Source organism: Saccopteryx leptura, chromosome 12, assembly GCF_036850995.1.
Source record: "Saccopteryx leptura isolate mSacLep1 chromosome 12, mSacLep1_pri_phased_curated, whole genome shotgun sequence".
NCBI classification, from domain to species: Eukaryota; Metazoa; Chordata; class Mammalia; order Chiroptera; family Emballonuridae; genus Saccopteryx; species Saccopteryx leptura.
In genome coordinates, this window is record NC_089514.1 from 7849197 (window position 1) to 7862345 (window position 13149).

The following is a 13149-nucleotide window of genomic DNA, read 5'->3' on the forward strand; positions in this document are numbered from 1 at the left end:
ATCTCACCAAACAGTGAATAAAACTACCGTATTTTTCACTCCATAAGATGCATTTTTTTCCCCAAAAAGTGGAGGGGAAAATGCCCGTGCATCTTATGGAGTGAAAAATACAGTATTTTATTAAGTATTTTAACACACCATTTGGTCCAGAATATTATTTTCTTATTTTCTTCCTTAAAACCCTAGGTATGTCTTATGAAGCAAAAAATATGGTATTTTTTTCTAAAAAATTTTACAATTCTAAGGCATATAATGATCAAATTATTTGTTAAAAAATCATCCCAAAAAGCTATCCCATATTGAAAAAATTTTAAAGGGTAAAAAATACACTGGCAGATAGAGGGGAAATAATGAGGCTTGTAACTAGCCCATCTCTTCCAATCACAAAGCAGCCCGAACAGCCCTGAAGTAGGGAATGCCATGCTCGCTAGCCCTACCTTTATGGTCCAGATCCAGGGGACTGGATTTGTATTCATCTGGACTAAATCCAAATACAGCCTTTCAAAATTCTTAAGAGTCCCAGATAAAAAATATATATAAAATATATGGCTATTTTATAAAATCTCAGAAATTCTTTTTGGTAAGGTTTAAGTATGTCATTACTTCAAGGTAATTTGCTTATATAATGCCATTAATAAATACACCATATTTAGGTCCAGGCTTCCCAGGAAACCACTATAAATTAAATTAACAAAATTATGTTGGTATAGATTGGTGGTTCGTTTTTATAAAAGGACAAAAAAACACAAATTTCTGCCTGAAACAAAGATTGAGCATAACAGTGCTTAAGAAAAAAATCCTCTCCCTTCTCACTCTGTTTTTTAAGAGGGAAATTATATGAAACCAGGTCCATTAAAAACCATATGAAGACTGGAATTTTATTATTCATCTCTCTATTCCACCCAATGCCTTATTTACATATAATAGTCATCCAACAAAATTAACTGAAACCTGAATTCAACAATGAATAATCCCCCAATTCATGTTGTAAGCGAACGACTTAAACACTAATATTTTTGGTTTTTCGAGTGGATATCATAATGTTTTTAAGGCCCCAAAACATTTTAGTATATGTATGGGAATGAACCTACCTTTATCTTTTTAACAAGCTTATTTTCTTCTTCATCATCTGTCTCTGGAAATTCGTATATTTTAATTTTATGTTCTTGGATTTCTTTCATTATCTGAAATGGAAGAGGGAAGCGCACATAATCAGGACATCAGCTGTGTTTTTATTACAGTCTTCAATTCCTACAGGCCCTCAGCTTGAGGGCCTTTACTGTTTTTCAATGATGAAAAACTGCAATCTAAAAACAAGGTACTATGCTGGTCTTTAAAAAACTATAAAGTTGAAGTATTAACACCAGGCCTGACTAGTGGTGATATATATAGTTAAGTGGCAAACCGACCACATGTGGCTATTTGGCCAGCTTAGGAGTACCCTAATTAAGTTAATAACAATGTACCTACCTATATCGTTTAAGTTTAAAAAATTTGGCTTTCAAAAGAAATTTCAATCGTTGTACTGTTGATATTTGGCTCTGCTGACTAATGAGTTTGCTGACCTCTGGATAGTGGATAGAGTGTCAACCTGAGATGCTAAGGTCCCATATTCGAAACCCCGAGGTCACCAGCCGGAGAGCGGGCTCAGCAGCTTGAGCGTGGGGTCATTGGCTTGAGCCTAGGATCACTGACATGACACCAAGGTCGTTGGCTTAAGCAAGGGGTCACTGTCTTGTCTGGAGCCACCCAGTCAAGGCACATACGAGAAGCAATCAATGAACAACTGAAGTGATGCAACTACAAGTTGATGCTTTTCATCTCTCTCCCTTCCTGTCTCTGTTTCTGAACAAAAGAAAGAAAGAAAGAAAGAAAGAAAGAAAGAAAGAAAGAAAGAAAGAAAGAAAGAAAGAAAGAAAGAAAGAGAGAGAGAGAAAGAAAGGAAAGAAAGAAAGAAAGAAAGAAAGAAAGAAAGAAAGAAAAAGAAAGAAAGAAAGAAAGAAAGAAAGAAAGAAAGAAAGAAAGAAAGAGAGAAAGAAAGGAAAGAAAGAAAGAAAGAAAAAGAAAGAAAGGAAAGAAAGAAAGAAAGAAAGAAAAAGAAAGAAAGAAAGAAAAAGAAAGAAAGAAAGAAAGAAAGAAAGAAAGAAAGAAAGAAAGAAAGAAAGACCATTGCTGAAATGCAATTACTTTCAGAAGTCTTCAAGTCATGTGGTTATACCACCAAAAGAGTTCTAATAAACATCACGTAAGATTCTAGAAAGGGCTTTTTCTAGTTGATTTCCACTATATTATCTTTAGGTTATTTATTTATAATCACTGAGATTCCTTCTACAGATAATAGCCTTCTCTGTTTCATTCAGTTGAATCAACAGAGCTTAAACTTACCTGAAATTTTTAGAAGAATTTGGCTAAAGTAAATAAAACAAAGTACAGCACTGGCTTCAGGAGAAAAATTTTTATATTATCAGAAAATATCCTTGCATGTACATGTGCACACACACAAATCAAGGAGCAACAGATACAAGATCGGGCAAGCCCTGGGAAAACACACGCTTGGAAATTCAGAAGCTGAAGCGTTAAGAAGGGTGTGTGGGGAGGGCACAGGTGAAGGCGCTACAGAAACATCTACAATAGCCTTCAGTGACAAAGGTTAAGGGGACTCTAATAACAGATATGAGTATTAAGGAGAAAACTAAGGCAGAAGATTGTTTTCGAGTTATCTGTAATATAATATAAACAACCACACAGAAAAGTAGCAAGAGAAATACATTATAACACACTATACTGAAATATTAAAAACTGCCAAATACATGAATGGCAGAAACCCAAGAGTTCCAGCTCAGCCCACCTGTTTCTTAAACTGTTGGCATTCCTCTGGTGTGAGTGTGTCTGCTTTGGCAATAAGTGGGATGATGTTCACTTTTTCATGCAAACGCTTCATAAACTCAATATCCAACGGTTTAAGTCTGAAATACACAATATTTAATATGACTGAAACGATAAGTTTGGAAAAACAGATTCTTCACACCATCCACTGCTAAATTAAATATATTAGAGCCCTGGCCAGGTAGAGAGTGTCATCCCTGCATGCCACGGTTGCAGGTTCGATCCCCGGTCAGGGCACATACAAGAAATCAAACAATGAATGCATATGTGGAAAACAAACAGATGTTTCTCTCTCCTTCTCCCTTCCTCTAAAACAAGGGTCGGGAAACTTTTTGGCTGAGAGAGCCATGAACGCCACATATTTTAAAATGTAATTCCTTGAGAGCCATACAATGATCTGTGTACGTTAAGCATTATCCAATAAAAATTTGGTGTTGTCCCGGAGGACAGCTGTGATTGGCTCCAGCCACCCACGACCATGAACATGAGCGGTAGGAAATGAATGGATTGTAATACATGAGAATGTTTTATATTTTTAACATTATTATTATTTTTATTAAAGATTTGTCTGCGAGCCAGATGCAGCCATCAAAAGAGCCACATCTGACTCGAGAGCCATATGTTCCCGACCCCTGCTCTAAAATCAATAAATTAAAAAAAGAATTAGTAAAATAAACTAGTCTATTTTAAAACACTAGAGGAAAATAAATACAGTGATACCTTGAGATACAAACAGACCAATATATGAATTTTTTAAAATACAAGCTGCGACTCTGTATTTTTGTTCGAGATCAGAGCGAAATTCCGAAACAAGAGTCGTGATTTGGGAAGCTGCTGCTAGTTGGCGCATTGGCACACGGGTCCAGTATTGGCAGTTTGATATACGAGTTGACTGACTTACGAGCTTGGTTACAGATCGAATTAAATTCGTATCTCAAGGTACCACTGTACATCGGACCTGCGTTACTCAGTTATCAGAAACTCTCTGAGGATGTGCTGGGATAACAATGGTTAGGTAGACCAGGACTTCAAACGCTGGAGTGAATGAGGAGGCTTTGACTCCTGTCCTGGTCATAGCATTTTGGTCCTAAAGAGGAAACAGAAAAACCCAGAAAGACTCCTCACATATACTTGTTACTCAAAACCTGAGAAATCTTTGTTTTTAAGTGAAAATGGTAGTCCTCTTTGAACCCCATATTCAGTTCTCAATACCAACCATATTCCTCAGAGAAAAGGCTCAAAAGGGCATCTTCTTCTTCACCCCTTTACCACCGCAATCTGGCTGCTGCCTCCACTTTGACACTGTTTCTCACGTAAAGGCCAGCAGATGCCTCCTGCTGCTAACTGATGCACAGATGTGCCTACCGTTACTCTAAGGCGCTCATTCTGCAGCACTGGGCATTACTCCCTCGCAAGCTGTTCCCTTCGGGCACTTTTCAGGACCCTCTTTGCAAGCTAGTCCCTTAAGAGGATGTTGCTCAAAACTCTCTGCTAGGCCTTCTCTTCTTACTTTGCCTTCTGTATGCTTGATTTCTATCACCCACTAGGGTCAGTGACTTCCAGATCTTCACAGCCAGCCCAGATCTAGCTCTTGGGCTTCAGAGTTGTGTTCACCCACCAGGAATACTACTTGGCATCCCAGTGTGGGACCTCGAAATCAAAAGCTCATCTGAAGCCCAAATCCCCCCCCCCCATCTTTCTATCCCAGTGACGGCACTGCAACCCACCCAACCCCTCAAGGCGGACCCAGACTCTCCCTCCTCCAACTCCTGCTTCCAGAGGTTCACTACAACCTGCTGAACAGTAACTCTAGCATAGGTTTTCTCCATTTCCATCAGTCTGCTTCAGGTCAGAAGTAACGGGTAATAGAGAATCCCTCTGGTTTTCCATCAAACTGTGCACACTGCAGTCAGAATATCTTTCTAAAATCCAAGTCTGGAAGGTGATCTGGTTCTGAATGGTGGGCACACAATGCAATATACAGATCATGTGTCACAGAACTGCATGCACACTTGAAGCCTACATAATCTTATTAACCAATATCACCCTAATAAATGTAATTAAAACAAATAATAAAATCCAAATTTGATCAAGCTATTCCCTGACTGAAATTCTTACCAGATAGATTCCTTAGCTGCTATGGCCTGAGGCCTGGGAAGACATAACCTCTCTAGGCATTCCCGGGCATCCCTGCCACCCCCTATCCAATACGCCAGCCACGCTGACCTTCGGAACTAGGGCCTGCTCCACTCCCAGCCCTCTTTCTTCTCGGTCTGCCTAATTCCTATTTGTCTTTAGGATGGGGCTTACAATTCTATTTCTTTAATAAAAAAAAAAGATTTATTGATTTTAGAGAGAGGAGAGAGAGAGAGAAAGCGAAATAGGAGCGAGAAACATCAACCCGCAGTAGTTGCTCCTGGTGTGTGCCTTCACTGGGAAAACCCGGGGTTTCAAACCGGCGACCTTAGCGTTCCAGGTCAACGCTTTATCCACTGCGCCACCACAGGCCAGGCCTATTCTCGTTTCATCTGGAAACCCTCCTCTAACTTAAGACTATGTAGGCAGCATTCACAGGGTCACGATACTTAATCTACCACACTGTAGCTGCCTGTTTGTGTATTTTATTTTCCCATTTCCCACTAGGCCCTAAGAGCAAGCGCTCAGTCTCACATTCATCTGTATCTCCAATGCCTAGTCCAGTGTCAGCACTTGACAAGGTGCCCAAACATTTACTGATCAAAAAAGTAAACTGTGATTTTCCTTATGTCCTTGAATAACTCTAAATGAAAACCAAAGAAATTCCTCACACCGAGAATATATTGTAGATTAAAAATATTATATAAAAATAAAAAAATAATGGGAGTATTTTGTACAAAAATCATTTTAAAGTGGTATTCCTTAACTTTTATAAAACCAGGAGAAAAATGAAATAAAGATCTAATTTTGTTATGAACTTTTTTATGAATAATATTTTAAAATAAAGAAAAAGCCCTTGTTAGGGTTCTTTTAAAAGCACTATAGTTCATTTAGTTGGGAGTTTGGGGCCAAAGACTAGTGAGATTCCTTTTGAACTAACAAACAATATTATATCTCCTAGCATTAGCAAGCTGACTGGCAAAAGACAGGGGTAAGGAGCAGAGGGGGCAATAGGAGAACTGAGTTAGCTACCTCCTACTCTAAGTCTCCTTATCTCGGATCCTTTGGAATTTGCTATTGGCAGGGAATACTACAGAAAAGAAATGACTGGAATACCACTATATTATCTGCAAATGCACCCTCGCCTAAACCAGTGCTAACTGAAAGAACCTATTTTTCTTTGAAAAAAATTTAAGTTTTGCTTCTTTTTAGTAATCATTACAATATTATATATAAGAGCTATGACTTACTCAAATTTAGATTTGTAAATTTTTATGGTCCACTTTCCAGATTATACTAATGACAAATTTAACTACTATAACCATCACCTTTCTAAACTAGTGACAGAAAAGAATTCACTTAATCTAAAATTTTAATAAATCTTAAGAGCATTTAATATAAAATATTAAAGTCAAAATCCAATGTAACATGATTTTACACTTAAAAAGTCAAACAGTACTTGCTGAATGTTTATTCTATAATTGCAACTTTTAAATAAAACAACCCTTAAAAATAACCATGACAAGCTGGGAAAGTCAACTTTTAAAATATCAAATGACAAGGCCAAAAAATAGTTAAATCAATTTAAAAATTAAACTTCAGAAAAAAGGTAAAACCTTTTATAAAAACCCTGTAAAACCCTTTTGCCCTTTTAAATTAGAATACAAATTTCATAAGCTTATAAAATGTCAACAGCAGAAGACTGTTCACACACAGATTATATTCTGGTTGAAATTTATCCTCTGCCCACATTAGTTTTATTTCAGTTCATTTTTTCAAATAAATTAGTTTTTAAATGCTGTTTTTAAACAATAGAAAGTCCTTTATAGAATTTGTAGAAGATAAATACACATTAGAGGGAAGAGGCTATTTAACCTCAAAGCCAACAGCAAAATAAATAAAGGGTAAATCACAAATATTTACAATAAATACATACATGTATCTAAGGAAAAAGACCTGTATGAAACTCACTGATTATTTTTAAGTAACAATAATATTCAAAAGGGTACAAACATCATTTTAAAATTCAAATTTCAAGTCAGTTTTTTATTTTAATAGCAACTGCCACCCACTGAACAAAGAAAACAAAGCAACAAAAACTGAAGTCATGAATGAACCTGTGTGTTCAGCGAGGACACGTGGTGAGGTGGTGGGGACACTGCAAGCACACTGCTGGAACAGTTCATGACTCCTCCAAAAACAGAACCCCTCTGAGAGGAACCCAGGACTACTCAAACAACACAGGAAGGCCCTGATCCTCTGCCGGACTGCCTGGGATGTCAGTCTGCAATGAGCAGGGAATTTGCACCTCTCGATATAAAATCAGTGTCATATTCCTGCACTTACTGCATAGTAACACATACAAATAGACAAAATTTTATTCCAGTTCCAAAAATAGGCTGAGAAAATATTCAAAAGTACGCTTTTACACACCGGAAATAAAAATGTTGAACCCCCACTTCTTGTAACAATAAATGCACCAAAGCCACTACACATTATTTGACCCATATCAAAAATTTTTGCTTACAAAATCTTATTTCCCATGCAATTTTAAGAAATCTATTTTCCCTCGGGGGACAGAAGAAATGTGGTTTCATGAGAATTACTAAATCTTGGAAAGGGTCCAAAAGATTTAAAATAATAAAACTGGATATAAACTGACCAATTTCTATTGCCTTCACTGCAGAGTAAGATTTTACTCTGCTGGTATCCAGAAAAAAGTCCTAACCACTTAAGCTTGAATAATTAAAAAAGATGCAAATTTAGGGAAAAGCTAAACAAAGAACTCATAAAAGGCCAAAGAGTGTGTTGTATTTTTAAGGTTATTTTTTGAGCTTTTGAAATGAGTTAATTTTGTGCTTTACTGATTGTAGACAAATATTAGCAATAAAGGAACATTTGCAACACTATGATTTGACAGTGCAAAAAATAGTCAACAGCATAATTAAGCTTTATGCAGTGATAATGCCCAGCACCAGGACAGTGACAATGGGCCAAGGTGGGCAAAGAAGCAGGAAACAGGAGGAAAGGCGCTCGAATGAGGAACGGGTCTCCACTCCTGTAACCTGGGTGTTGGATTATCTAGTCTGATACTATATAACAGTCCAGTTCCTTTAGGTGGAGAGGTGGTAGGGGTACAATCATCAAGTGACTAAGTTACACCAAGTCATTTACCCAAAGAAACAAGATTAAAGAGTAATTACAAACATCTGCAGTTGCCAAAGACACATATATCTACTCAAAAAGACAGAGGCAGTATAAACAAGAGGGAGTACAGGCTGGCCCTACTAACAAACAGAGCAATCACACCAGATGAATGTCTAGATACTTAGTTCTTAACTCCTGGACATAGAAGGTTAGCACTGATGACATAATACTTCATAATACTTCAGTAAGACTGTGCTGGATAAGGTGAAACCGCGGCTAAATCCATTTAGTGAAAAAAAAATGGTACCTGAGGACTTTGGTACCTTTTTCTGTAACTTTCTCTAATCATATCTACTGTAAATAACATCTTTAGGGTTTCTCAGAACAAATCTAAGCTAATGGTTATGGCTATTTCTCCTCATTGGGCAGTTCAGTTAGTGGCAGAGTAGTCAAAAAGAAAGTTAAATTAGCCTGGCCTGTGGTGGCACAGTGGATAGTGTCAACCTGAATGCTGAGGTTGCTGGTTCAAAACCCTGGGCTTGCTCAGTCAAGGCATGTACAACAGGCAGCCAATGAACAGCTAGACTGAAGCAACTACTTCTCGTTTCTACCCCCCCCCCCAACCTGTAAAATCAATAAACAAAATCTTTAAAAAATAAAAAGTTAAAATAGCCACACTGAGATATATAACCATGGTTGAAACTGTTCCTTTCCATGAAGCAGGTAAAAAAGCCTATACACAAGAAACTAGACAGTAAAACTATTGTCAGCTTTCCTAGGACTTACATTTTTTATAAGCCATTTTCATATGGAATCTGGGACTTTACAGCTGCTAGAAGTAAATGTATACCACAGAAGGATGACTAAAATATAAACCCAAAGTTGAGTAATAAACAACAAAAAATGGTGATGAGAAGCATTAGGTACTGACCCGTGTCCTGAAGGCGCAATGAAGTATAAACAACACTGCACTCTGTTGTCGGGCATCTGCCGTCTGTTCACTCGAGACTCCGCATTCAGGTAGTCCTCAAATTTACTATCAATGTAGTCAATAACAGGCTGCCAGCTACAGAATACAGATAAATAAAACAATTAAGTTGCAATTCTATATATAAATATACAACTGATGACTGTTAAAGGGCTACAGTCAATATTTTTAAATAGGCAAAACCAATCTAGTAGAAGATATCTCAAATTATTCTATATAAACATTTAAAAACAGGCATAAATTATGTTGAATAAATTTATTATTTCTAAACTTCTAAATGAAAATTATATAGAGTCAAAACATAACTAAATTATTATCCTATCATTTGCACCAAAAAATATACCAATGCTAAGACAAGACAAGTTATAGTAAGAAAAATTATATCCAAGCTTTACTTTTTCTTCTTTTTTTAAGAGAAGAGGGGAGATAGACAAACTACTGCATGCGCCCCGACTGGGATCCACCCAGTGACCCCCATCTGGGGCTGATGCTCTGCCCACCCGTCTGGGGCCAGGCTTGCAACCAAGCTATTTTTAGTACCTGAGGCAGAGGCTCAACAGAGCCGTCCTCAGCACCCAGGGCTAACGTACTCAAATCAATCAAGCCATGGCTGCAGGAGGGGGGGAGGAGAGAAAGAGAGATAAAGAAAGATAGAGAGAGAAAGAGAGAGAGAAGGGGAAAGGGTGGAGAAGTAGACTGCTTCTCCTGTGTAACCTGACCGGGAATCAAACTTGGGATTTCCACATTCTAGGTTGATGCTCTACCACTAAGCAAACTAGCCAGGACCAGAGTTTTACATTTTAAATAAAAAGATTAAATACAGAAACCTCATGATGAATGTATTTGGGTAGAATAGAAGTTGACAGAAATTTACTTCAAAAAAAAAAAGTGGCCTGACCAGGCGGTGGTGCAGTGGATAAAGTGTCGGACTGGGATGCGAAGGACCCAGGTTCGAGACCCTGAGATTGCCAGCTTGAGCGAGGGCTCACCTGGTTTGAGCAAAAGCTCACCAGCTTGGACCCAAGGTCGCTGGTTCAAGCAAGTGGTCACTCAGTCTGCTATAGCCCCACAGTCAAGGCACATATGAGAAAGCAATCAATGAACAACTAAGGTGTCGTAACAAAAAACTAATGATTGATGCTTCTCATCTGTCTCTGTTCCTGTCTGTCTGTCCCTATCTATCCCTCTCTCTGACTCTCTGTCTCTGTAAAAAAAAAAAAATGTGAAACTCAAAAAATAATTAAAATTTTATTTATAAGATGTTAAGATATTATTTCCAGCTAAAATGTCATGGATATTTTCTTCATTTATGTCACATAGAAAGCTGAAGGTCTCAAGTAAGGTTTAAACGAGAATGTGATAAAAAAAATAATGTATAGGCCCTGGCCGGTTGGCTCAGTGGTAGAGCGTCGGCCTGGTATGCGGGGGAACCAGGTTCGATTCCCGGCAAGGGCACACAGGGGAAGCGCCCATTTGCTTCTCCACCCCCCCCTCCTTCCTCTCTGTCTCTCTCTTCCCCTCCCGCAGCGAGGCTCCATTGGAGCAAAGATGGCCCGGGCGCTGGGGATGGCTCCTTGGCCTCTGCCCCAGGCGCTAGAGTGGCTCTGGTCGCGGCAGAGCGATGCCCTGGAGGGGCAGAGCATCGCCCCCTGGTGGGCAGAGCGTCACCCCTGGCGGGTGTGCCGGGTGGATCCCGGTTGAGCGCATGCGGGAGTCTGTCTGACGTCTTTCCCATTTCCAGCTTCAGAAAAATACAAAAAAAAAAAAAAAGTATAAAAACAGATAAAATTATAGTAAAGAATGAAAAAATTTAAATTTTTCATAATGAGAATTCTTGTATCATGTTGTTTTAGAATTTGTCTCCAAAATAATTCTAAGATAGGTATTATCTCCATTTTACAAAGAAAAGAATCAGTTCAATGATGTAAAGCAGGGGTCCCCAAACTATGGCCCGTGGGCCACATGCGGCCCCGAGGCCATTTATCCGGCTCCCACTGCACTTCCGGAAGGGGCACCTCTTTCATTGGTGGTCAGTGAGAGGAGCACATTGACCATTTCATTAACCAAAAGCAGGCCCGTAGTTCCCATTGAAATACTGGTCAGTTTGTTGATTTAAATTTACTTGTTCTTTATTTTAAATTTTGTATTTGTTCCCGTTTTGTTTTTCTACTTTAAAATAAGATATGTGCAGTGTGCATAGGGATTTGTTCATAGTTTTTTTTATAGTCCGGCCCTCCAACGGTCTGAGGGACAGTGAACTGGCCCCCTGTGTAAAAAGTTTGGGGACCCCTGATGTAAAGCAACCTTGGTACTAAGTAAGTGGCCAAGCTGGTGTAGTACAAAGCAGGCTTAGCCCTCACAGCGTAGTGGCCTTTGCTAAGATAGGCAATTGTAAAATGTTAAGCAGGAAGAGTCTAACCACCCTGTATCCCAAATACGACGGAAATCAATGGTATCAAACCCTCCTTACCAATTACTATTATCCACAGCATCTCCAAATCCTGGGGTATCTACTATTGTGAGCAGCAGCTGAACCCCACCTTCCTTTATTAAAACTTTGGACTGTTCCACCTGTGAGAGTAATGGGTGCAGATATTAATACCATACATTACACCTGTGGTTTCTATAAGGTAAGCAGCAAACAAAGGAGCAGTAATCAAAACCAATGGAGAACCTTTTTGCAAACTAAATCTAGCCACCCCCACATTTTCTTTAGAATCAATTACTGTGAACACTGAAGTCCTGGTTACTTGAAAGAAAAGCACAATATAAATAGTGAGTTTATGACTCTCAGTTGGTATGAAGAAGGAACTGATAAATAGTAATACAAACACACATTTAATGATACAAATAAAGAGTGTGCTCCCATGATTCAGTAATGTGATTAAGCAGACAAGTACATCTAATCTACCACTTACAGTAAATGTTTTCCTGGACGATCTCCATCTACTTGGGTCCAAACCAATTACTCAAGTGAACTTATTCCCATTCCCAAATCTTTCTCAGCATGTCTGTAATTATTTACACTCGTGTTTACATTATGGCCAAGATCCAGTTCTCTTCTCAAATGTGACATTACACATTTAGGCCAAAGCAATCAACAAAGGTCCAGGTATTGAAAAAAAATGTATTCTGGTAGGGTAAAAACTCTGCTAACTCCGAATAAAATCTTCAGTTCTCTGTGGAATTTGTAAAGACATTCTATTTGAGAAAGGGTATTGGATTTAAATAACAACAGTTCCTCCCACAATATCAGAATTTCTGTCACCCCAAGCTCTGTATCACAGTGTATAAATCATTCACCTTGGGCATATGCTGCTGCTACATGAAGTGAACACCGATTTAAACAGAAAAGAAGAATTCCCCTATTCACTGTACATTTATATCAAGTTCTTACTAAAACTAAAGACTCCAGATACGCATAAACGCTAATTTAAGAGGCCAAGAACTATATTAAAACTTTGAATGTTAAGTGCCATAATATGGTACAGATTAAGTACTATCAGACTTAGGGGAAAATGTAATCACAGAGATGTGAAAAGCAACTTCAACTATTTATGTTGATTAATAGAGTTTGGGGGAAAAATGACTAATTTCTGGGTAAGAGACTTTGGTGCATCTGTACAGATGACAGAAACGGCGTCTTTCCCTTTCCTCTGGCGTTTCTTACAGACGCTCGCGGCTGCACGGAGACTGGGGGATGAAACAGAGCGCTGCGCACGCGCCGTGGCAGCCAGCCCAGACAGCTTTCCGCCCACGGCACAGCTATCCCTGCACGTCCAATTCAGCGCCTGTGCCCACTGGCGACTTAACCCTTGAAATGTGGCCACAGTAACTGAGAAACAAAACGTTTAATTTTATTTCATATTAATTTAAATGTCAACAACCACATTTGGCTTAGTGACTACTGAATTGGAACATGCAGGTATATAGCAATCAAAACTTATTTTGTTAAAAGAGTATTTTCACAAAAGGAACTTGTTAAAACTAAA

The 13149-nt window shown here is 38.6% G+C and overlaps 1 protein-coding gene across 1 annotated transcript in view; it reads right to left on the reverse strand.

Annotated features, from left to right (window-relative positions):
* Window positions 1-13149, reverse strand: part of SEPTIN7 (septin 7) — a 46654-nt gene that overhangs the window by 13922 nt on the left and 19583 nt on the right. The window contains exons 4-7 of the mRNA XM_066354443.1: window positions 11628-11728; window positions 9101-9235; window positions 2849-2966; window positions 1092-1184 (exon numbers count right to left, since the gene is read on the reverse strand). Coding sequence (XP_066210540.1) covers window positions 1092-1184; window positions 2849-2966; window positions 9101-9235; window positions 11628-11728 — 447 coding nt within the window. The remainder of the gene's footprint in view (window positions 1-1091; window positions 1185-2848; window positions 2967-9100; window positions 9236-11627; window positions 11729-13149) is intronic.